This window comes from Cibotium barometz, chromosome 28 (assembly GCF_041138505.1).
Source record: "Cibotium barometz isolate CiBa-2024 chromosome 28, ASM4113850v1, whole genome shotgun sequence".
NCBI lineage: Eukaryota > Viridiplantae > Streptophyta > Polypodiopsida > Cyatheales > Cibotiaceae > Cibotium > Cibotium barometz.
This window is the reverse complement of record NC_141073.1, coordinates 12,496,124-12,519,955: the sequence shown is the minus strand read 5'-3', so window position 1 is coordinate 12,519,955 and position 23,832 is coordinate 12,496,124. Positions and strand designations below refer to the sequence as shown.

Sequence of the window (23,832 nt, the reverse complement as noted above, 5' to 3'; positions counted from 1 at the left end):
GCTTCTATGCAAAGGCCTCAAACCAAAGAAGGGTTTACATATAGATGCATATGGTGTGACGACCCAGAGCATGCAAAGAAGGATTGTACCAGTTATAAAGAAGCTCTTAAAAATCAACTTGTGTTCTTCAAAGATGGGAAAATCCATCTTACAGAGACTGGACTTCCATTGAGTACAAACTTTGGGAAAGGAGGGATGAAAAAGCTGGTAGAAGATATGGTTGCTAGTCATGCCATTTCTATGGTTGAGGCAGCAACCTATGGACTAAAGGTTGGTCAACAAAAGCAGGGATTTGAGAATGATGAGGATTATGAGAATGAGAATTTTTGGCCGTCAACAATGGAATTAATTGCATCAAAGAAAGTGTCAAAGCAAGCTTTGCATGAGGCAGGTGATTGTATACGCCTTGAGACTGGCTGGGAGGAGCCTGTGGATTCTTTATCCATTCATGCCTATATTGCCAAATGCCAAAATAATGAGGCACAGGTTGAGGAGAAACGTAAAAGGGAAAATGAGGAAGGAGGGCCATCAAAAAGAGTTACACGTGGAAGTGAAAAGAAGGATCCTGGGCCATCACATATGCCTCCACAGCATAGCAGACCTCCACATGATGTTTCAATGGAAGAAATGCCAGCAAAAATGAAGGAGAAGGGTAAAGGAAAAAGTCCACTCTACAAGCTTCAATCTGATATTGAAGTTGCAACAGATCTCAAAAAGGTGCTTGAAGAGAGAATTCTAAACAGCAGGGTGGAATTCACACTAGGGGAAGTCTTGGGGATTGCAAAGAAAGAATTTCATGATGAGATAATTGATATTATACGAAGAAAAAGGCAGTCCATAATTGAATCTATTCCATCACAAGGGGAAGCAAGCACTTCCAAGACTCATGGTGTACAGGTACAGAAAAAGGAAGAGAGAGAAAATGTGGTGGAATGTAATCACTCTGCTGATGGGGCACGACAAGTGCGTTTTGTGGAAGAGGATGACGAAAAAGAAGTTCTTACAAAGAGTCATTACTCCAGGAGCCATTGGGCAAGAGCCACCACTGAAACCCTTGTCAAGATAGGTGATTTGGAAGAGCCATATGTCGCTCTAATTGATCATGGGTCTGAAATAAATCTTATGGCTAAAAATCTCTACAACAAATGTAAGTGGCCAATGGATGTGGATCATGGGTGGATGATTAAAGCAGCTAATAATTCATCTGGAGAGCTTTATGCAGCATGTCCAAATGTAAGGGTAACTATAGGGGATGTGAAGGATGATCAGAATTTCTTTGTTCAGGAGATGTCATCGTATCCCCTCATTCTTGGGCAACCCTACATTACAGCTGTAAGGATGGAAACAAAGGTTTTGGATGATGGTTCAGCTTATGCAAGAATAAGGAGTAAAGATGACAAAAAGGCTGTTCAGTTTTTGACAGTTTGCATTAATCATGAAAGGAATCGTGAATCTCTTCGGGCACAGTCACTCCCAAAGATAAACAGAGAGTTTATGAATTACAGGGAGATGAGGGATTTTGGCCAGGTGCCATTGTAAAGTGGGATTCCAATGGTACAAGGGGAAATGAGTTCTCGCAGGACTCAATCAATGTAAATAGTTTTTCAGCAAATTTTCAGGGATTCTCCAGCTATGGGTCACTGGTTTTTGTAAAAAGCAAGGATTTAAAGCATGGCATGCAAAAACATATACAAAATGAACAAAAAAGTTTTGAGCAGTGTGGTCTTTTGGAGAAGAATGAGTTTATTTCAGGGGTGCTTGATGAGGTGTCATTTATAGATACTATGGATGTGCTTTTTGATATGAGAAGAGCATGCTTACAGGGTGGAAATGAAATGATAAAGGTGTCATCTGTGAAGATGTATGATATAATCCAGGAATTTGAGGGGGTGGAATGTAAAAACATGAATTGTGAGATGGATGCTCATGTTGATACAAAGTACAAAACGGTTGCAAAAAAGGTGAAGCCAGTTGCCTTGCCCTTGCCACCAGGAAGCAAGGAGAAGATAGATGAAGCTTCTATGCAGCCAAATCTTAGAGATCCGAAGAAAATTGGGCATAAATTTACTCAAGAAACTCTGAAAGAGCTGAAGATTGGTGAGAGGGATTTTCTGTTGCCAGTTGAAAGGGAATGCTTTGAGGAGATGCTTGTAAAACATGGGAAAGCTTTTGCCTTTCAGCCGCATGAGATTGGTTGTGTTGATCCAAGTGTAACAGCACCAATGGTGATCTTTACTGTTCCACATGTGCCCTGGAACCTGCGGCCAATTCCAGTACCAAAGGCTCTCTTGCCAAAGTTGATGGAATTACTAAAGGAAAAGATCAAGATGGGAATCTTGGAGCCTTCATGTGCCCCATATTCCAACAGATGGTTTACTGTACCAAAGAAAAATGGGACATTGCGCTTTATTCAAGACATGCAACCTGTAAACAAAGTCACAATTAGGAATGTGGGAGCAGGTCCAATTGTGGATGAGTTTGCAGAAGCATTTGCAGGGAAAGCTATATACTCTATGGGTGATCTGTATTCGGGATATGATCAGTTCCAGCTGGATATGCAAAGCAGGGACTTGACCACAATGAGAACTCCTTTGGGATTAGTAAGGATGTGTACCTTACCACAGGGAGCCACTAACTCAGTGGCACATATGATGAATGGAATGAATAAAGTCTTACGGGACTTCATACCACAAAAAACTATGCCATTTTTGGATGATGTGCCAATAAAGGGCTGTGATGAGAAAGACAAAGATGAGAATTTGGATTCAAAAGGGTGCCGCAAGTTTGTGGCAGATCATATAAAGGATTGTGACATGATTCTATCCAGGCTTGAAGAAGTGAATCTTACTTTATCTGGGCAAAAATCAGTGTTTGGGGTTGGTGAAGTGCTAATAGTGGGACATCTTTGTAGTACTAGTGGACGCCGTCCTTGTCCAGCCAAGATAGATGCAATACAAAGAATGAAGGAAATATGCATTAATGTTACAGAGCTGAGGAGATTTCTTGGAGCATGCGTCTTTTATGTTATTTGGATCCCACATTATGCACATGTAGCAGATCCTCTTTATCAGCTTTTGAGGAAAAATCAAAAATTTTTGTGGAGTGCAATACATATTAAAGCTATGCGGAAGCTGAAATATTTGCTCCAATCATCACCCATTTTGAGAAGGCAGATTATGAGTGTGGCAGGCCTGTGATTGTTACAGTTGATACTAGTCCTACTGGGATTGGATGGGCAGTAGGGCAAGATGATGAGGATGATCATAGGTATGTAATTAGATTTGGAGCAAAGGTATTAAGCTTTCGGCAGCGAAAGTATCCACAGATCAAGAGAGAATTATGGGGGATAGTCACTGCTCTAAAATGTGAAAAAGAATATCTTATTGGGGCATCTGTACTTGTGGAGACTGATTGCTTGCCACTTCTTGGGATGATAGCAAGTTGTACCACTCCAGATATTGCTATGCTTAGGTGGATTGCTTATATCAAGTCACTAAATCCTGAGTTTGAGCATATTGCGGGAAAAGATAATCCAGTTGCAGATATGCTATCAAGAGCCAGGTATGAAGATGAGGAAGAGATGGTTAGTGACATTGATGATGTGGGTACAAAGTTCTATACTACAGCATATGCAAAGGGGGATCATATTTGCTTATCAAATGCACTTGAGTCTTTTATTGAGGAAATATATGAAGGGGATTGGTTGCTTATTGGTCAATATTTGAGCACTCTGACAAGGCAAGAGAATTGGTCTGACTCAGAATTTAAGAGGATCCGCAGAAAAGCATATGGTTACTTTCTAAAGGATGGGTATCTCTGGAAACATCCTAAACAGAGGAATGCTATGCCACAGAGAGTCATATGTGATAAAGAGACTCAAGGAAAGCTTGTGAAAGAATTCCATGAGAGTCTCTGGGCTGGGCATAGAAGTGTGTGGGCCACCTTTACCAAAATAAAGGAAAAATATTGGTGGAGAGGAATGTACAAGGATATTTCCCAATATGTGGAAACATGCATGGTATGCCAAATGTACTCAAATGTGAGGCATCGTGATGGCTTGCAACCAACCTACCCACCTGCCATGCACTACAAATGGGTAGTGGATCTAGTTACAATGCCTTTGGGAATTTGGCAGATGCGGTATATAGCACTTGCAAGAGAAGATTTGACAAATCAGGTAGAAGGGCGTGCTCTTAGAACAAAGAGTACGGAAACAGTATGCAAATTTCTCTTGGAAGATGTGATCTGCCGATATGGTTGTGTTGGGAAAATAACAGCTGATAGGGGAGAGCTAGATGTTGAAGAAGCTAGGGAATTCTTCTCTAGAATTAGTATCAAACTGTCTCTAACATGTGCTTACAATCCTGAGGGCAATGGGAAAAGTGAGCGAGGACATCCTCCAATCATTAAAGCTTTGGCTAAGGCATGCAGAGAAAGGATGAGAGTGTGGCCAAAGCTGCTACCATATGCCTTGTGGGCTGACCGTACAACTCATAGCTCAGTGACAGGATACATGCCTGCAGAATTAATGTATGGTCAGAAACCAGTGATGCCAGTTGAAGAAGTAATTCTAACTTGGAATGTATTGCCCTGGGTGGAAGGATTGAGCAGAGATGACCTCCTTGCATTGCGAATAAGACAGTTGGAGAGGAGGCCTGAAGATGTAGAGCTTGCTAAAGCTCGCCTGAAAGATGCAAGGTTGAAAAATAAAGAAAGATTTGATAGTAGACACAGACTCCGGCCAAAACCTATTGAAGAAGGTGATTGGGTTCTAATGTATGATAGTAGCCTTGACAACCAATTCACTGTTCAAAGAAAATTTGCAAAAAGATGGTTTGGCCCTTACATTGTCAGGCATGTGCATGGAAATGCCACATATACTCTGTGTGAGCTTGATGGAACAGAAGTAAAGAATCTTGTGGCTGGTAAAAGAGTCAAGATATTTAAAAGAAGGCATGATGGTGATCCTTTTGATTCACAAGAGATTCAGGATGAGAGGCTTGACAGTGGAAGTATGGATATGATTGAAGAGGAAGAGGATGATCTTCCTGGAACTGCAGAAGATGAAGACGACATCCAGTTATATGTGGACCTTGATGAAGATTTGGCACATACCAGAGGATGTGCAGGTTTAGAGGGGGTGGATGTCGTGCCATGGCACGTCTATGATATGAAACCGTGCATGTGAGGCCGTCAAATACACATCCAGATGCATGAGGTTATGTGCCATGATGAATCATTATATGATGTCTGAGTATATATGTTCATATTGTAGATAAAGTTCATTAAGATGAGCTGAGGCTGAGCCAGGTTTTGAAGCCCTTGACAGTGTGGTGTGAATTGTGGAGGATTTTTTTTAATGCTTATGGAGAATTTTGGAGCCAGCAGATATCTTGTGCCTTGATAAGACTGGATTTTGCTTGTGACATTAGCACTGAAACAGAGAACTTAATGGTGCATATTGGTCGGGATCTTGATTGTATGCTTTAAATGGCGAAATCATATGCACAATAAGGATGTTAAATGGAGCTAAGGCGTGAGAAAAACCTTTATGGTGTAAAGGTAAAAAGGAGTTGATTATATATATATATATATATATGGTCAACACTCCATAACAATGGAAAAAGGGGAAATAAAAAGGCATTGAGGACTTTAACCTTAATGCTAAGGTTATGTTTTATAACCTTAGTACTAAGGTTAACAAAATATTGGAGAATTTCTAGAAATCGGGCAGTTTTCTTTCTATGGCATGTATAGCTGGCCGCCGAGATCGCCGCGGGGAAAGGAAGAAAACGACCGGAAAGAGACGTCCATTGCAGAGTGAGAAAAAAAATATATGCAGCGTCTGATAACAGCGTCGAAAAGACCAGGCTTTTTTATTTCAAAAATATATAGACTGTATATGCTTTGTAGGTGCTAGAATTAGAGAGTAATTCTAGCACGACATAATGATGTATTTATGGGAAAAGCTATTTTCTAAACCAACACTGAGCGATGCTTCTCCAGCTGTTTCACCCTCGCATAATTGATATGAAGCATACGGTTGGTGGAGTTCCACGCATGCAACTCGACAGCTAAGTGTTTTTTATATATATATATATATATATATATTCTCTTAAATGTTACTCTCATTCTATACGAATTGAGAGAATCGTTTAACCCATATATATATATCAAAAGAAGTTTTGAATTGAATAGAAGGATTTTTGGGGAAGAAGCTAAGGAATTTGGAGCTCGGTGATTGGTGAAAAATGCATTGAAGCTGAGGAAAATTTGCCTTACTTTCTTCTCATATGGATTTTGAAAATTATGAGTATGTCAAAGCTATGCCAAATGCTATATTTTGCTTGTGAGATGTTAGGACATTAAGGCAGGTTTTCAGGTGATAAAGTACATCTCGAAATAACAGTTTTGAGGGCACTGGATGTAATGGATATAGCTGGACACATGTATATTGGAATAATTGGAAATCTTTGTTATGCCCACATGTGAATGGTTCAAAGGATTTCATGCAAATCTGTGCATTCACCTGGAGGAACTCAAGGATGTATTGAGGGAAGAGGACACATGTATTTGTCAATGGAAATAATGGTGTTCAATACTCCTTGGAAAATCTTGTACGTGAAATTCCTTGTTGGATTTGACATTCACTCTCACAGCTAGAAGTTTCGCACTTTCCTGGCTGTACCGCACACTTCACGACAGCGGTGAAGGTAATCATGGAAAAAGTCACCATCCCGATGGCCTTACTTCATGAAGGCAACATGAAGTGATAATTTTACCTGACAAGACTTGTGAAATCAACATTAATTTTAATAATAATTGAATCTGAAAATACATAAATAAATACCTAACAAGGATTCAAATTCAGTCCTCAAGAGAGTAGTTCATCCCCTTTCTAATGCACTCAAAAACTGTAGGTGGGTAGAGGGGCTGCAAGAGATGCTGGGCAACAGGCGGGTATAAAGGATTGCATACGGGTTTAGCAGCATTTACAATCAGATACATCACAGCAGGCACAGTCGGGTACATGCCGCAGGTATAGTCAAGTACAAGTTGCAGGACATAGGTGGGTACGGGTGCAGGACAGAGGTAGGTACAAGTTGCAGGTACAGAGGCCGGTATAGGCTGTAGGTATAGAGGCCGGTATAGGCTGCAAGTATAGAGGCGGGTATAGATTGCAAGTACAGAGGTGTGTACAAACTGCAGGTACAGAGGCGGGTACTTTACAAAAACCACTCTCCCACCAACCATCCACGTGTGGGGAAGCAGTATTTTTCCATGCAATACTAGTTATAAATATTATTATTAAGCTTTAATAATGTTGGGCACCCACATTAAATCAAATGTCCAGCTAAAATTTTATGTGTGTGTGAACACCCAACCTTATAAACATTTAGGTTGACATTACTTAAGGGATTTTACATTTGAAAAGGCCAAAAAGGGCAATACTGACCATCTGTTCACACGCCACACCAACTCATCAGCAGACATCACACGGTACACTCGGGGCGTCCTCGTCCAGTGTACTGGCATGACATAGCAGGCAAACATATGAAAACAAGTCCTGCGAAAAGAAGTTTATGCATGCAAACATAAATGCATGTGCACATGTAATGGACGAAATCTCCCTTTCATGAAACTTATACAAGGATTTCTTGTCGGGCACAAAACTGGCGTGACAGAAATGTGAAGTCTTGGTTTTCCTATGGAGTGACAGTCCAATAGGCAAAACACAAGTCCTGGTACGGGCCTTCCTATGGAGTGACAATCCCATAGACAAGGTCGGCACAAATATCATAGTCCTACCATGGAGTGACAGTCCCATCATGGATAAGACATAATCCTGGTCATACACGGGTGGCAACAAACAGGCTCCCGTCTATATGGCACAATGCTGGTCACACACGGGTGGCACCAAAACTGGTTCTCGTCCATGTGACACCAGATAACTGACCCTTTCACATGGGGCACTAGCCTGGCCACATGTGAACATGGTATAAATCTAGCTGCTCTATGGAGTGACAATCCCATAGGAGTGCTTTCAGAAATGGTGATGGATCAAATGGTGATATCTCCCCTGGCTTCTAAACAGACGATCTTAATTGAAAAGCCTCAAGATATGCCTGCAAAAGTTGCGGGTAGTTAACATGCTCCTTCTCATTCTTGGAGAAAACCAAGATATCATGAAAGAATACACCTGTGAATTTACGATGGGGTCGAAATATCCTGTCCATCATATGGTTGAATGTTGCCGGGGCATTGGTAAGGCCAAAAGGCATCACCAAAAATTCATACAATCCGAAAGCTGTCGTGAATGCGGTTTTATGGACATCCTAGGGTACCACACGAATTTGGTGATAGCCACTCTTCAAATCTATACGGCTAAAACAAGTTGAGCCATCAATCTTATCCAAGATGTCATCTATGCATGGGATTGGAAACCTGTTCTTGATGGTGAGCTTATTTAGAGCTCGATAATCCACACGTGGAAAGATCCATCCTTCTTTTGCACAAGAAGCACATGAGAACAAAAGGGTGAGGAGCTTGGCTGAACCAAACTCTTCTCTAAAAGCTCATTAATCTGCTTCATGATCTCCTCTTGTTGTGCGGCACTCACACGATATGCAGGTTTTGTTAGGTGGGGAACTACTTGGCACAAGATCTATGCGATGATCCTTAGGTTGCTCAAGAGGTAGCTCTCCTGGCAATGCATAGGCAAAACAATCTTTATAAGCATTAAGAAAATTCAGCCTTTCTTGAGTCAATACATCCACATTCACATTACTTTGTTCAATTTTGTCACGAACAAAAACCAAGTACGCGGAAAGACTCTTTTTCATTGCCTTGTTAATTTGGATGTGAGATACAACTGGGATAAAATCCCCTTATTTGCCAGCATCAATGACATGCATGCGGCCTTTATGCATAAAAGTGATCCTGTTGGTTTTATATTCTTTGCGGGGCTCAAGCCTACGATGCCAAGGCTTGCCAAGCAATACATCACATCCATTGAGAGGGGCAATCAAAAAATGCTCATGATCCAAATAACCCTGTATATGTATGCGCAACTTGCCAATAAGAGGAGTGACCTGCACCTCTTTGCCAACAAAAGCAGTCTCTGCCTCAATCTGGGGTCCCATGTCCCCAATCTCTATGCCCAAGGCGGCTGCCATTTGTGTAGAGATGAAGTTATTTGTTGCACAATCATCAAACATGAATAAGGCAGGCTGGTCCTTGATTTGTCCCCAAGCTTTGCATTCCACACTCTCTTTGCCATCGTGCTCAGTGTGACCTTGCACATCGGGAATGGCATGCACATTTGCCTTGGGTGGCTTGTTCTCTTGCTTTTTTTTGCGGGTAGGGCATTGCCTAAACATGTGCTCTTTACTACCACAAGAAAAGCATTTCCCCTCTTTGGCATATTACTCCCTTTGCTCGGGGGTCAAGCCAAACTTATTCTTCTTTGGTGCAATGTCCTTGAATGGGATACTTTCAGCTTTACCTCCCTTTTGGGCTTCCCAAAAGCTCTTTTTAGGTGGCTGTCCATCTTTTTGCAGGTTTGGGACAGCCCTCTCTTTGCCCTTAGAACCTCCCTGATCCTGCGTAATTTAAGCACCAATTGCTCCGTAGCAAGAGCAGATGCTATGAGTTGCTGAAGGGTGTGTTTCAGGGGCAATTCGATGCCCGAACGGTAAACTGGTTGCAATCCGGAGCGAAACTTCCTCTTCCTTTTATCTTCGGAGAGTTGCATAAAGGGAGTTACTTCAAGCAAGACTTTCCAAAATTTGTTGACATATTGCTGTACACTCTCATTGTCTTTTTGCTCAAGTCTATCCCACTTTTGTGTGAGAGTTTGCTCCGCATTTGGAGGAAAAAATTGTGCATAAAATCTATCCTTGAACTCTTTCCAAGTGCAAATGGAATCTTTGGTGGTCTTTTCAGTGATCCACCAATGGGCAGCTGGCCCCTTCAAAAACATGCTTGCATGACGAATTTTAGACTTCTCAGTGAAGTCCTCATCACTAAAAGCAATGTGCCACAAAAGCAAGCACCTTAGAGGCATCATACTCTCCATGAAAGGCATCAAACTTCACGGACTTATCCCTTGCCTTGAACTCTTTGAGCTTTTTGGGATGTGATTCATGTTCATCTCTCTTTCTCTTCCCCATATCCAACGGGGCAACTCTCTCTGCATGGGCTTCATGGGCAAAACCAAAGATGTTTCATGAGGCACGGTGGCATGTGCATTATGAATATGTGGCCTAGATGCATGTGACCTTCCCAAATGATGTAATGTCTCACCACGAGATAACTCAATGGGCAAAGTCCTTCGGCTTGCATGCCAACCACTCTTTGAACATCCTTTGAATCCACAAGGCCATCATCGCCCACTAGCTCCAACATGCACATACTTGTTTCCTCCTGTCCCATGAGGAGTAGATGCATGGCGAGAAGTGACTGATACCTCTTCCTTGTGTATAAAAGACCTCAATCGTTGAGATGTTGGGTCTCCATGCTTCAAACGAGGCGGATTCTTGAATACTAACTTTCCATCCTCTCCTTCTTTAAGATCACCCTTTCGGATGAGATAGGAGAGTGCCAACTCCCTTGGCTTCTTGCCCACTTCACGAGCCATAGACTCAAAGGTCATATCCACCATAGCATCAACTTTCCTTGCTTCAATGACACTTTGTACATGGGGATCTTCATGCAAGAATTTGAGCTTTTGCTCCTTTGCGTGCAAACGCTTCTTCATGTGCTCCAATTTAGTCCTCAATGCATTGGGCTCATCCTCTTGCACAGGCTCTTTTCCATGGGATGACTGTCCCATGAATGCACTGTCATAAACTCTCTCAAGAGGCTTGTGCCTTCCATGCAATACATCGGAATCACGAGAAGCACTAAACTGGCCTCTTGAATTTGGCACTTCCAAAGGGTTGCCTTGGTTGTCCATTGAGTCAAGTGTCTGTGTTTGCTTCCGATCTCAAAACACCGTCGCCACTTGAGAAAGAGAGACGACCGGGCTCTGATACCAATGTAACTGCTCCCTACAAGAGGCCTACAAATCGGAAGATAAAATACATATATGTTAGATCACTTAACTAATTCAAACAATGGACAATACTTGCAACATTAAAATTGAAAATGATAAAGAACACTTGACACCATCACTCGGGCCGGAAAGGGCCGCCCCCCCTCAATACAATTGTATTTCTTCGAGTATTTATATGTACAAGTGTTCACGGGCCCAAGGCCAGATTTCTCCATAACAAGGAGTGAGTACAACTGGTAAACAATAAGATTTTGTCAATGAAGAATCAGTTGTCGGAGTAGACCAATTCACAGGCAGTCTCCCACCTTCACTGGGTAAACACCTGTCCTCACTGGTCTTCCAGGACCGTGCACCAACAGGCACGCCCGTACTAATGCCTGGCAAGGTGAAGCACCGTGGAGGGAGTAATACCTGGTGCTCCCGAGTCAGCTTTGCTCCCAGTTTTCCTCATACCCAAATGACCTTCACTAGCTCCTCAAAATGTGAGGGCGCGGTCAGGGTAATCATGGGAAAAGTCACCATCCCGGTGGCCTTACTTGATGAAGGCAACGGGAAGTAATAAGTTTGCCTGACAAGACTTGTGAAAACAACATTTTATTTTAATAATAACTGAATCTAAAAATACATAAATAAATACCTGACAAGGATTCAATTTCAATCCTCAGGAGAGTAGCTCATCCCCTTTCTAATGCACTCCAGAGGAGAACTTGGCCCAAGCGTGAGAAGTCAATGATGTCTGCATGGAGGGGATTAAACTGCTCTCCCTCCTCTAGAATAGCATATGAGGACTTCCTAGGTGGGAACTAACATACTTCAATGTGTATACATCTTCTCCAGTGAGTGCCATGTGGACATTCCTCTTATTTGCAGCCGCCTTTTAGTCAAAGTATGGAGTAGATTATGGACTGATTGGGGCAGTTTTGGCAGCCCAGTAGGCGCTCGGAGGTCCCAAGACATGTACCGATAGTTGGGACACAAGTTGGGCGAACATAAGAAAAGACCTTTTTTGGGGTCATAAAAGCCCTAGCCAACTTGAACCCGACTTGCTTTCGCTTCCCTATATAAAGGCTTGTCAAGAGTCATTCTTGAGCATTCAAATACAGAGGTTCCCAAGCCAAGAGCAAGGGCTAAAGAACCATGACCAAGGGCAACAGCAACCAAGGCATCTGGATCAGTACTGAAGCTGTGAAGCAGCAAGACAGAGCAGCCCCCATGTGCACTAGAGGCTAGAGCTACAATCCTAGATAGGTATGCATAAGCAGGATCTAAGATCCAAGATAATCTTTGTAAATATAGCATGTTTTGGCAACATAGTAGATTAGGTCTCTCTCTCCTTCTCTCTCCCAAATCATGTTAGATGGTGCTCTCAAATCCTAGAGTCTTTGTAGTAGTTTGGCTCGAGGCACCATATCAAATGCCTTGCAGAAATCCACAAAGCAACAGTTAACCCGTCGGTGTCATGCTATGGCCTCTTCTATGATGGCTCAGAGGGTGAAGTTGTGATCCAAAGTAGAGAATGACCTATGGAAGCCTACTTGCCCTAATGCTCTGTGCCCATGTCTCTCGGCTAATGTGTTGAGCTCAATCTCAAGTACTAACCCATAAAGTTTGGCCAGTGTGTGGCCAATCATAATAGTCATGTAATTGTTGGGGTCCCTGGGATCTCCAGTTTTATGGATGGGTGTGATTATCTGGGCTGTCCAGGTGGGTGGGAAGCCTTCCGAAAGAGCCCAGTTGAACATATGGGCTAGGAGGGGTGCCAAAGTCTCCCCCACATGGGAGAGGTGCTTTGCCGCCAAGAGGCCCTCATGGTCATGTGATCTGTCGTTTTTGAGTCTCCAGATGGCTCGGGCTACCATGGCAAGTGTGAAGAAAGTGGATGTGATGGGACATGGATGTGATGGTGGTGGCATGGGGGCTGATCTGGTACCTCGTACAGGGATCGTGCATATGTGTGCCATATGGATGGAGATGTGATGGGCGTGGGTGGGCGTTTCTCTCGGATTTTCTTCCAGCCCTCAGTACAGTTCACACCTTTGAGAGATTGGACTAAATCCTTGTATTGGCCCTTAATGTGTGCTCGTTTCTTATGTCTAGCTGTGTATTGGTTAATCTGTTGAGCATCTTGCTCTTGGATTTGGCCAGTTGCAACCTCACGTAGGAGACACTCACGTGTGTTGTGTGGCATTCCCCGTCATGGGGCATCGTGCCGGTGGGGGGTCTGGCGGTGGATCAACTGGTGGATGGAAATGCGGCTATGGCAGAGGTGTGTAAGATTGTGGTGAGCTGAGAGGTGAGGTCGGCTAGTGGGAGATTGGGGTCTACATATGTTACATAGCGGTAGAGATGGTCAGAGTAAGTCGAGTCCCCATGTTACGACCCTGTGTTTTTCTCTCTGGACAACAAGCAGGTGGGCACGGGCACGGGCACGGGCACAAGCACGGGATGCACAATGTGGACAGGCATCAGTTGAATGTGACAAGGAAACCCATGTTGGTGGCCAGTCCAAGTGTGAAAAGGGGACAAAAAGGAACTTTAATTTTAAAGGCTTATTATTATATTGAAAAGCATGTGTTTTGTCTATCTTTGCTTTTCAACGTTTTTAATGAAAAGCGCATCGTTTCTTTAAAGAGGGCGAAGGGTGGCGAGCCATGAGGAGGTGGCCGTGTGGTGATCGCCGTGTGGGAAGGTGGCCGGATGGTACGCAGGCGCATCTCCTGGAGCGTTGCTGCGCATGAGGTGCTGCTGTTGCCGCCATCATCAGCTGCCTCAACCGCTAGCTGCTGCTACTGCTGCCGTCAGCCACCACTGCCGTTGCTGTTGGCTGATTTTGTTGCTCGTGCTGAAGCTATTGTTGGCCGCTGCTACTTGTTGCTGTTGTCGTCGCCAGGTGCAGCTGCCTCCACCACCAGCTGCTGCCAGCGGGGCAGCAAGGGGAAGCCAAGCGGGCAATCAGCAACGGGGGCTAGGCAGGTGACCAGGTGGCTGAGCATGGACTACTGTCAGCAAAACGCAACCAGACAGGTTTCAGGTAGAGGCTGCACGTGTGGAAGACCAAGTGGTTGCGCATATGGGCTGCAGCTAGCAAACAGGAGCCAGTCGGATGCAGGCAGGTTGCATGTGTGGAAGCAGCCAGTAGAGACAATCTCCAGGTGACTGTTGGGTTGGACAGCACGACTATATCTCTCTCTTGGAAGAAGGCGAGCTGAAGGAGGCACCGAGGGGCTAACAACCAAGGGGTTTCTCTCTCTCTCTCTCTCTCTCTCTCTCTCTCTCTCTCTCTCTTCACAAGCAGGTTCTGTTTATGAGATTGGGATGAAGAGGATCAAGTTAAGATGCACAGGATGATGTTCTTGGAAGAGATGTGTGTTGCTCTTCGTCTTGGACCTATGTGTATTCAGGGATTGCTTGACACATCCTCTATTTCTCTCTCTCTCTTTGAGTTTTTGGCATCGTGATTGATGGTGCACACGTGGATTTATTTGTCATGGAAACAAGACATTGGTTTTCGAGAAGAAACAGGACTTTGGTATCGAGAGGACAGGTCTTTGGTTTATCGGACACAGGTCTTTGGTTTCGTGTGGAAAGCATGTCTCTGGATTCATGTGAACAGGTTCTAGTTTTCTCGAGGTTACATGCAAGCTGTGACTATAGGAAGGACATATGGTTTGGTACAGCCCTACTGCTGTTTGGGAAAGGGTTCGTGGGAATCCATGGTTGAGATGGAGAAGACCTTTTCAAGCAGGGAGGTGTCGTATAGGTGTGCCTTCGCTATGGAATGCTTTGCTGTAATAGCGAGAGATCTTATTGGGAAAAGTCCTGGGTGAAAAGCAAAAGGGGATCCTACTGGTAAAGGATTCGACAAGTTGTACCTTGTACTCTTATTTGATCAAGTAAAGAAATACCACAAGGGGCACCACTGTGTTTTGGGGCCAATCGGTGTACTTGTACTATTTGCAAGAGCATTCTAGCTCCCCTGTTTGTTTTACTTTCCCAGGTTCTCATGGGTGATGAAGTGTTTTGTGTGTGAGTGTTTGTTCCACCGCCCGTCAGATTTCTGAAGGCCGGTTTCACCCCATCATGGTGGAAATGAATCTGGGGGTAGTGGGAGATGGACGGTGAGGATGGTTGGGAAAAGCTGAGGCTGAAGGAAGGATAGGCATGGTCGGCTCCAAGGGGCAGGTGGGAATGAGGAAGGTATGTATGGATGTGGCTAAAGATGGAGGTCCCATCAGTAATCCACTGTACTCCAGCCTCCACCATGTGGGAAGAGCTCCGGAAGAAGGCCAACGGGACATCTTGTTGAAGATGGCTAAGCTGTGGTCCCCAGCATGAGGAACTCTCTCCATGATGCTGTAATGTCCCCTCTGTCCTGTGATGCTCGCTGAATGCCAATCTCCTCCGAGTCTGTCTCCTGCATGGTTGGCTCATCCTGGTCATATACAGATACCTGCTTGCTCCGAGTCCTGGCATTGAAGTCCCCTAAAAGGAGAAGTCAATGATGTCTGCATGGAGGGGATTAAACTGCTCTCCCTCCTCTAGAATAGCATATGAGGACTTCCTGGGAGCTAACATACTGCAATGTGTATACATCTCTCCAGTGAGTGCCATGTGGACATTCCTCTTATTTGCAGCCGCCTTCTAGTCAAAGTACAGAGTAGATTATGGACTGATTGGGGCAGTTTTGGCAGCCCAATAGGCGCTCGTAGTTCCCAGGACATAGACCGATAGTTGGGACACAAGTTGGGCGAACATAAGAAAAGACCTTTTCGGGGTCATGAAAGCCCTAGCCAACTTGAACCTGACTTGCTTTCGCTTCCCTATAAAGGCATGTCAAGAGTCATTCTTGAGCATTCAAATACAGAGGTTCCCAAGCCAAGACCAAGGGCTAAAGAACCATGACCAAGGGCAACAGCAAGCAAGGCATCTGGATCAGTACTGAAGTTGTGAAGCAGCAAGACAGAGCAGCCCCCATGTGCATTAGAGGCTAGAGCTACAATCCAGTAGATAGGTATGCATAAGCAGGATCTAAGATCCAAGATAATCTTTGTAAATATAGCATGTTTTGGCAACATAGTAGATTAGGTCTCTCTCTCCTTCTCTGTCGTGTTTTTGCTCAATTTTGGTTAACGTTAATCTCTGATGTACGTTGCCTGGTCCGTCAGTGAGATGATTCTTAACATCTGCAGAAGGTTATGAGACAAAAAAGTACAATACAGTTAAGCAGTTTGTGTTAGGAGATGCCTAGAGGATCTCCCAAATGCTATGCCATTAAGAATGAAAAACTCTATGACTTGAATCCGACAAATGCTAGAAACCCACCAGGAAGTACTAGTGAGTTTTGACCAGATGGGTTTTCTGCTTATGGCTGTTATCCAGCAAATGCTATAAAAGCACTAGGAAGTACTATTGAGTTCTACTTGCCTATGTGTCCTCTACTAATGCTGCAAGTACTAGTGTGTTTCGGCCTGATGTGCTCCTGTCTGCAAAATCACACTCTCAAAAAATAGGGCTACAAAGCTGCAAAGAATTACATCAAGATTGTGAATCCTTGATGTGTTCATGAAACATATCCACGGCCCTCCTCTGCTATGAGTGGTGGTCATTGTTTCCTCGAGGCTTTGCGTGGTCATCTTGCGTTGGTAGTAATGTGGCTCCAGAAATCTTGTGTGTGCTGGATACTGTCTCCAAGATGAGAATGGGGCTTATCTAGAGTGCCGACTTGGCAGTCTTCGGGGCCCTTTCCATGTATGTTTCTGGCCGATCGGTGGAAGAAAGGAGTGCGAATGCTTCCACGTGCAATTGTGCTTTTTCAAGAGTCATTTTTAATTCATAGGAATCTCATGCAAGTAGAGAGCGACACATTTATGGTCCTCTCCCTCAAATTTTGTAGGATGATGAACAATGGAGCACAGCAGGTTCCCATGGTCTCCACCTCCTGTGTGTTATGGTCCACGCGTAGCTGGAGCCCCTTCGTAAAAATCCTCAATGCATGTGATGAATGAATGCCCAAGTATCCTGGCTTCTTGATAAGCCTCTCCTTGGTCAGCGTGTGTATGACTATTTATGACTTCACACTTTTTATGTCATTTAACTTATGTTGGTCTAATAGATTTTTATCTTTGCAGATTTGGAGGATGAATGATTTGATCTACAGGCCAGAGGAAGAAGTGTTGGCAGAATTAGAACAATTCAAGAGTCATATACTAGCTTGTGTAGATGACAAGTGAAGACTCTTTGGTTCGCGTTGTACTATGCGAAAAGCCTTACGATGGTTTGACCACTTTCCAGAAAAAAATGTAATTGGCTGGTTCTCAAAAAAATTTAAGAATGGTTCTAATTGTGATTCGTGGGAGAAGGAACAAAAACTGTGCTTCTCTTGTTTCAATGAGAAGGTTTCAAGAATGGTCTTATCTGTAATTTGTGCGAAAAGTTTCAAACGTTGTGCACGTGTGTGCAACGAAGTAGTTGCAATTGGTATGTGTTCGTGTTTTTCAAGTTGCAATGGGTTTTCATATATGCCTTTTGAAATAGGGTTCATGGTTCTTCTGTATGTATTTGGAAACCTTAGATGATCAAACAAACCACCCTTTTTTGAGTGCACCGATCCGGTCTTTTGCATAGGAGAGAGGAAAGCTGTTTGGAGACGGTAGCAATAGCTTGGGATTAATATATTAGATCAAAGAATATGGGAGTATTCTTACCATAATCAGTAGAAGAACAACATAGCTAAGAACGCTGCATAAGGCCAGTGGCCAATGCCATTGCCTGTCAAATGGCAAGGCCAAGGAAAATTTCTTTTTTTTTCAGGGATGACAGATTCGCGGTCCGTGCTGGTCATGCTGTGTTACCATATGTAGACAATTTTGCATTGACTGGGAATAGAAACACGTCATAGTAGTTGAAGAGAGATGCCATCATCATGAATCAGTGTATTGGACAGAGCTCTAGAGGTGGTTGCAGGCCAAGGTGCAATTTTTTTAATTGCGGGAATTTCAACGGGACAACTTTTATCATTAATTCCTCGAATCGTTACTCAAGACGCTTATGCCATGGTCCTTGATCAAGCGTGAAGCACTGATTTGCAAGTAGTAGGCAGCCATCTGGCCATCATACATGAGCTTGACATGCACTTTTTAGAATGAAGCTTTACCAGCTTCTACGCATGCCCCATGGTTCTTAAGCTTTACCCTGAGTCGATCAGTGTCTAGTTCTAGAGACAGATTGTTGGTCGAGACTCCTGCGAAGGTTAAGATTTTTCAGATTGAGCTTCCTCTGTGTAGGTCCAAGTTTCTTGGCAGTTTGTTTTTGCTCATTGAAAACCTGCAAGAGATGGCTTGGAGCAGGAGGTTGAGGGAGCAAGGAGAGGTTACTGTTGTCCTTACAGACTTCTTAGGGTGGGCATTATGTTTGCAGGAAGAAAGGACTGTTAGGTTTTACACGTTTATGTGGGCCAAAAACAAGTACAAAATCCTCATCCAATAGAGAGGGTTTCGTAGCTCTCAATAAGCATTTTTGGACAATGATTGCTTTTCGATTGCTTTTAAAGATGCAGTTGCATGTATAAAGCCGCAAAGTTGTCTACCCAGAAATTCAGACATATGCACCATGTCAACAACACAAGATGCCATAAATTTATTACAATGCTTTGTGTGAACGAATTCTGAGGCAACCATTGGTGATTACATTCACAAGAAGGAGAAGGTGCACTTTTGTTGCCAGGGAGCGACAGAGAAGGGCTCTTTGCGCAAGGATTCAAGTTGACACAAGCGATAGATGTAGTTGAGGTATGAAAGCAAGTGTGCAAGAAGTCCATGCAGAAGCGTTGGTACACGTGTCATTAAGCTCCGGTATAAGACATCAAAAATGATGAGTTATATTGTCAGTCCAGATGCATGTGATAAGTCAATGTGATTGGATCAAGAATGTGGATTACAGGTGGCTTCATCTTTTTAGTTCCTCAATTGTAGCACAGAAATGAAGCCACTTCTTGCATTAAATGGGTACAAACTGTGTCACAGAAACGTGGGCTCCAATTTGCTCTATGCTGTAGCCTTTGTGGGCCATTTCATTGTCTCTAATTCAATTCCCACTGCCCTTAATGTGTTGAGATCATGGATGTGCTAATGATGCATGATTTAGCTTAGAGTGTGAAAGAATGAGAATTAAGGAATTAGATACAGGATTTGCTGATTGGTTGAAGAGTGAATACTTGCCTTCAAATTTGCAAGAGCTTGGAGATCCCAGCCTTCCATGAAACTGCTCTTGCAACTTAAGGATTTATTAGGTTTGCAGTTTGGCTGATGTTTGAGGAGGATAGAAAATCCAAAAGTAAAGGGTCAGGTTTTAGAGGTTAAACTCGGGCGAATTGAAGTAGTGAGCAAACTTTGGAAAAGAGATAAAAAGGCGAGTATTATATATTATTCTTGAATCGCGTCAACATGCAAGACTGGTTATTATTTTTGATGTCAAATGTTGTCAAACTACCTAAATGTTAGTGCCCTTGATTCAGCGAACAGGGCATTTTAGTTGCCGTGTAGTTTTTGGAGTTAAGAAAGCATCTTGCTTAAGCTAACTCAGTGGTTTCACTTGTGTGAGCTTGAAACTTTGTAATGGCAAGGTTGGGACTGACTATGACATCCCCATATTGCCCATTAGTCTATATATTCAACTTGAGAATTCTCCAGAGCAAAAACACCGTCTGTAACACCAAATGGAGAATGGTGAACTGGCATATTGGATTTTCCTATAGAACATGCTTTAAATGGTGAGCTTGGTACTTGAATGGAGCAGCAAATTATAGGTTGTCTTTTTGTAAATCAAAGTTTTACATGCCTTCATTCACTTGCTGAAGGAAGCGGTACTTATGATGCCTTAGTGAAAGGTAGTATCTTCTCCAATACTCTGGCTCCCTTAAGCAATCAAATGGATTAGATAAGTTGCCTCCCTATAAATGCATTTTTAGAATTCATGGTCTAGCATGTTCTAACCACATCTTTCCTTCTAAGTGCACTTTGTATGGAAACCCACACAATTGCCATAGCTTACGTCAATACTCTTGCTAATTGAGATGAGCCACGGGAGTAGCTCAGTTGGTAGAAGAGGATGAGTGTTATTCCAGAGATCTTGGTTCGATCCTCGTTGACTACGGTAGATGTGCACCAATAGTGGTGTATGTGAGTTAGCACTGCCCCTTTGATGACAAAGGAACAGGGCAAAGGTTGCTATCTCCAGTTATCTAGAGATGTAGGGATCTACTCATGAAGGAACAAGGGAGGCATGAGATATAGAAATGTAATGACCGGAACAATGGAGGCAAGGGGAATAGAACGAATGTCAGACACTCCTTACATTTGTCTTCTAGAGGATTGGACACTGTCAAGCTTGAGAGGTAGATGACAAGTGGCCCATATTTGGGTGCATGTAGAGAGTTTGCAACTAGGAGGAGTTCCATCCTAACATCTAAATATCTAGCTAAGGAGACACAAGTATAGCATATTGATGGTTCATTGAATTCCTAGCTTCATTGATGGTTCCTTTTGCTAATTGAATTCCTAGCTACTCAATGAAGGCTTTGATTTCAGTTAGCATAGTTTGAATGGAAATAATAAAATCCAAGAGAAATTCTTCTGGTTTAATGAGTAGTCTAATAAACAATGTTCCTTTGTTTAATGAGTTTGTGTGTATTATTTTTATTACAATCTCAACAAGTTTGAAATGGTCATTTTATATTAGAATCAAATATATCAATTAATGATCTTGTATTTTTTGTCTTCATTAGTCATTATTACAAATGGCAACTTCAAGTGCTTCCAGTATGAAGAATATGACATCACATCTTTCATATGATATAGAACCTTTGATTTACCTGGTTGTGAAGACTACATTATCTTACGAGATGACATGGTCCATGGTGCTAGCTTTCTTACTTATCATAATCTCAATAGATGACAATGTTGTAAATGCATTTAAGAAATTAACTCTAGGGCTAAATTTATGTGTAAAGGTTGTAAATATTTATTTAGACATATGAAAGTTCTCTTATGGGCATTTGACATTATTTACAAAGATTGTAAATATTTATTTGGTTAAAAGAATACTGGAATTTTGAATAAATAGACATGCATGTAAAGTAAAGACGTGCACATAAAGTAAAGCAAGCTATTTTTGCATGGAAAAGAGATACATGTAAAGTAAAGCTATTTTAAGCCTCACGAGTAATCTGAATTAAATACACTAAGAGAAAGCATGGGCTCGCTCTTGTGTGGAAGAAAATTGGACCCAATCTTATGTGTTGATTTTTCCTACTCTATACTTGCAAGTGTCATTTGTGATTTAATATTATTGGGTAATTTACCTTCCAACAGTATCAATATACCATGCTTGGTAGTTGGTATCGTGGGTGATACCACATTAATATTGATGAGCTAGTGTTATTCGTATATGCATTTAGGGCCATGCTAGTGTCATTAGTATCATGGGTGATCACCGTTAAATACTAATGAACTAGTGCTATTGATATGTATGCATTTAGGGCTATGCTAGTGTTATTAGTATTATGGGTGATCATCGTTAAATGCTAAGCTAGTGTTATTAGTATTGTGGGTGATGACCACTAAATACGGAGCTAGTGTATTATTCGTGTTATGTGTTTGTGCTTACAAATGTAATCATGTTGGGATTAATTGTTAAGAGTCTAATTGATTATTCTAACCAATGTAATTAATGCAATTAGTAATAGGTGTTAAGAAGTGTGAGGGTACCGATTTGAGATGTTGCATGGCCATCTGAGCATGGTGTGCGAGTGCTGAATCATGTAGAGTATTTGTGGCAAAAATGTGTCAATTTTTCATTAACACCATATTTTGGCTTTGGCCAAGTGTTATACTTGTAATGGTAATTTATATTTCGTGGTTAGCACATTTTAGATGTGTAGGAGATCAAATTATTTGTTCTAAAGATAGTGCATAAGGAAATAAGGTTATTTTTATTAAAAAAGACCCAAATTTGAATGGAGAAAGATCCATGCGTCTATGTTTAGTAAGGGAGCCACCATTTGTAGGGGATTGAACCTAGTAGCGTGTGGTGAGTTTGTCTTATTGTTTTGCATGTAGATTGCTATTTGTTGCATAGGTTTTGTAGGACAAGTGGTATCAAAGCTTGGTACGCTCGTGGAAAAATACCTTTTTGAATCAATCTCTTGAATCAAGTAAGGTCCTCTCAAAGAAAACTTTGACGACTATCTATAAGGTAACTTTCTTTTTGTTTTGCATGTCGAATTCTATTTGTTGTATATGTTATATAGGATGAGAATTGTTTCAGTGGTATCAGAGCTTCATATACTCACCACGAGCGAAGAGACCTCTCTAAATTAATCTCTTTAATAAAGTAAGGTCCTGTCAAAGAGAAGCTTTGATGATTGTCTATAAGGTGAGTGCTCCTTTCAATGATGCACATAAACATGAGAGAGAGAGAGAGAGAGAGAGAGAGAGAGGTTTGTAATGCTTTCGAGCAGCCAATCTATAAGGTGAGTGCTCCTTTCAATGATGCACATAAACATGAGAGAAAGAGAGAGAGAGAGAGAGAGAGAGAGATTTGTAATGCTTCGAGCAGCCAATCTTACTTTCAACAGTCTTTTTTTCTTAGGTCACTCACACTTACCAATCCAATGGCACTTTATGGCAAACCCTTCTTTTGTTCAAGCTAGAGGCAATCATTGTCTCTTGAAAGGTAACGTAGGTTCAGCAAAGATGCTTCCTCTCTAGCACGATCCCACAAAGTACCTTTGCATTAGATCTAGACAAAACTAGTAGGAAACAACACCACCATTGTTTTTTTTTTGGGATAAGGCTTTAAACATCCTAAGTCCCTTCCATGTTTTGTTCTTCTTGAGGTGTAGAAAATGCATTTGTAAGAGGCCATTCACATGCTATGCAACCCATAACTTACATTAACCACACCAAACTTTTCGAAAGAATCGAATTGATGTTTTTTTCTAAATATAGTTGGTTTAAATCAAATCGATGTTTTTCTAAATCCAATATAGTTGGAGTAAAAGTCCATGGTCCAAAGTGGACCATGTGGCAAAATATTTTACAATGATAAATATGCATGTGGTGCTTACATTCAAGGGGAAATCAAAGGCCCCTTGTCTCTTGAGGTTGTGAGACAACATATGGTTAAGAATCCTACAAGGAGTCTTGGAGTAGCACTCATATGTCACCTCCTCCACTTTATTAGCTTAGGGGGTTTTGACTTCTGCATACGATAATGAGAGGCACAATTCAATGTTTAAAAAATCTCCCTTCAGTACAATGAGCTCTCCCCCCTTGTTGAGTCATTTTTCTTTTTGTAGCTTTTCTTGTTTCGTTACACATAAACAACCACAATCAAATTGACAATTAGTCTGTCATGCAAAGAACAAGGCACACACACACACACAATTCACTTAGACAATTCCGTACATGTGAGTCTCATGTTGTGATGTTGTCGACCACTAGGAGACTTGTGTAAGCAAGGTGCCTTGGCTCTTCAAGCATGCTGTCAAGGGAATTCAGTCATGTTGGCTCTCACCCAACAAAGTTTTTATAACTTATGCCATGTTTGGCAAAAAAAATCATGTTTTGGATCAATGATTTGAGCTCCCAAATGATGTCAAAGTGCTAATATGATGCAAAACAGAGGAATATATTTGAACCCTCAATAGATAAGATTAACACCTACATTAAGCATTAACTACCCTCTACTTGTAGGTAGTTTTTTGTTATGAAAATAGA

General features: G+C 42.2%; 1 protein-coding gene across 1 annotated transcript in view; it reads left to right on the top strand.

Moving 5' to 3' along the window:
* LOC147622495 (WD-40 repeat-containing protein MSI4-like) overlaps window positions 1-17,571 on the top strand; it is a 121,461-nt gene extending 103,890 nt beyond the window's left edge. The window contains exon 16 of the mRNA XM_086822070.1: window positions 17,185-17,571. Coding sequence (XP_086678196.1) covers window positions 17,185-17,286 — 102 coding nt within the window. The 3' untranslated portion in view covers window positions 17,287-17,571. The remainder of the gene's footprint in view (window positions 1-17,184) is intronic.
* The last annotated feature ends 6,261 nt before the right edge of the window (window positions 17,572-23,832 follow it).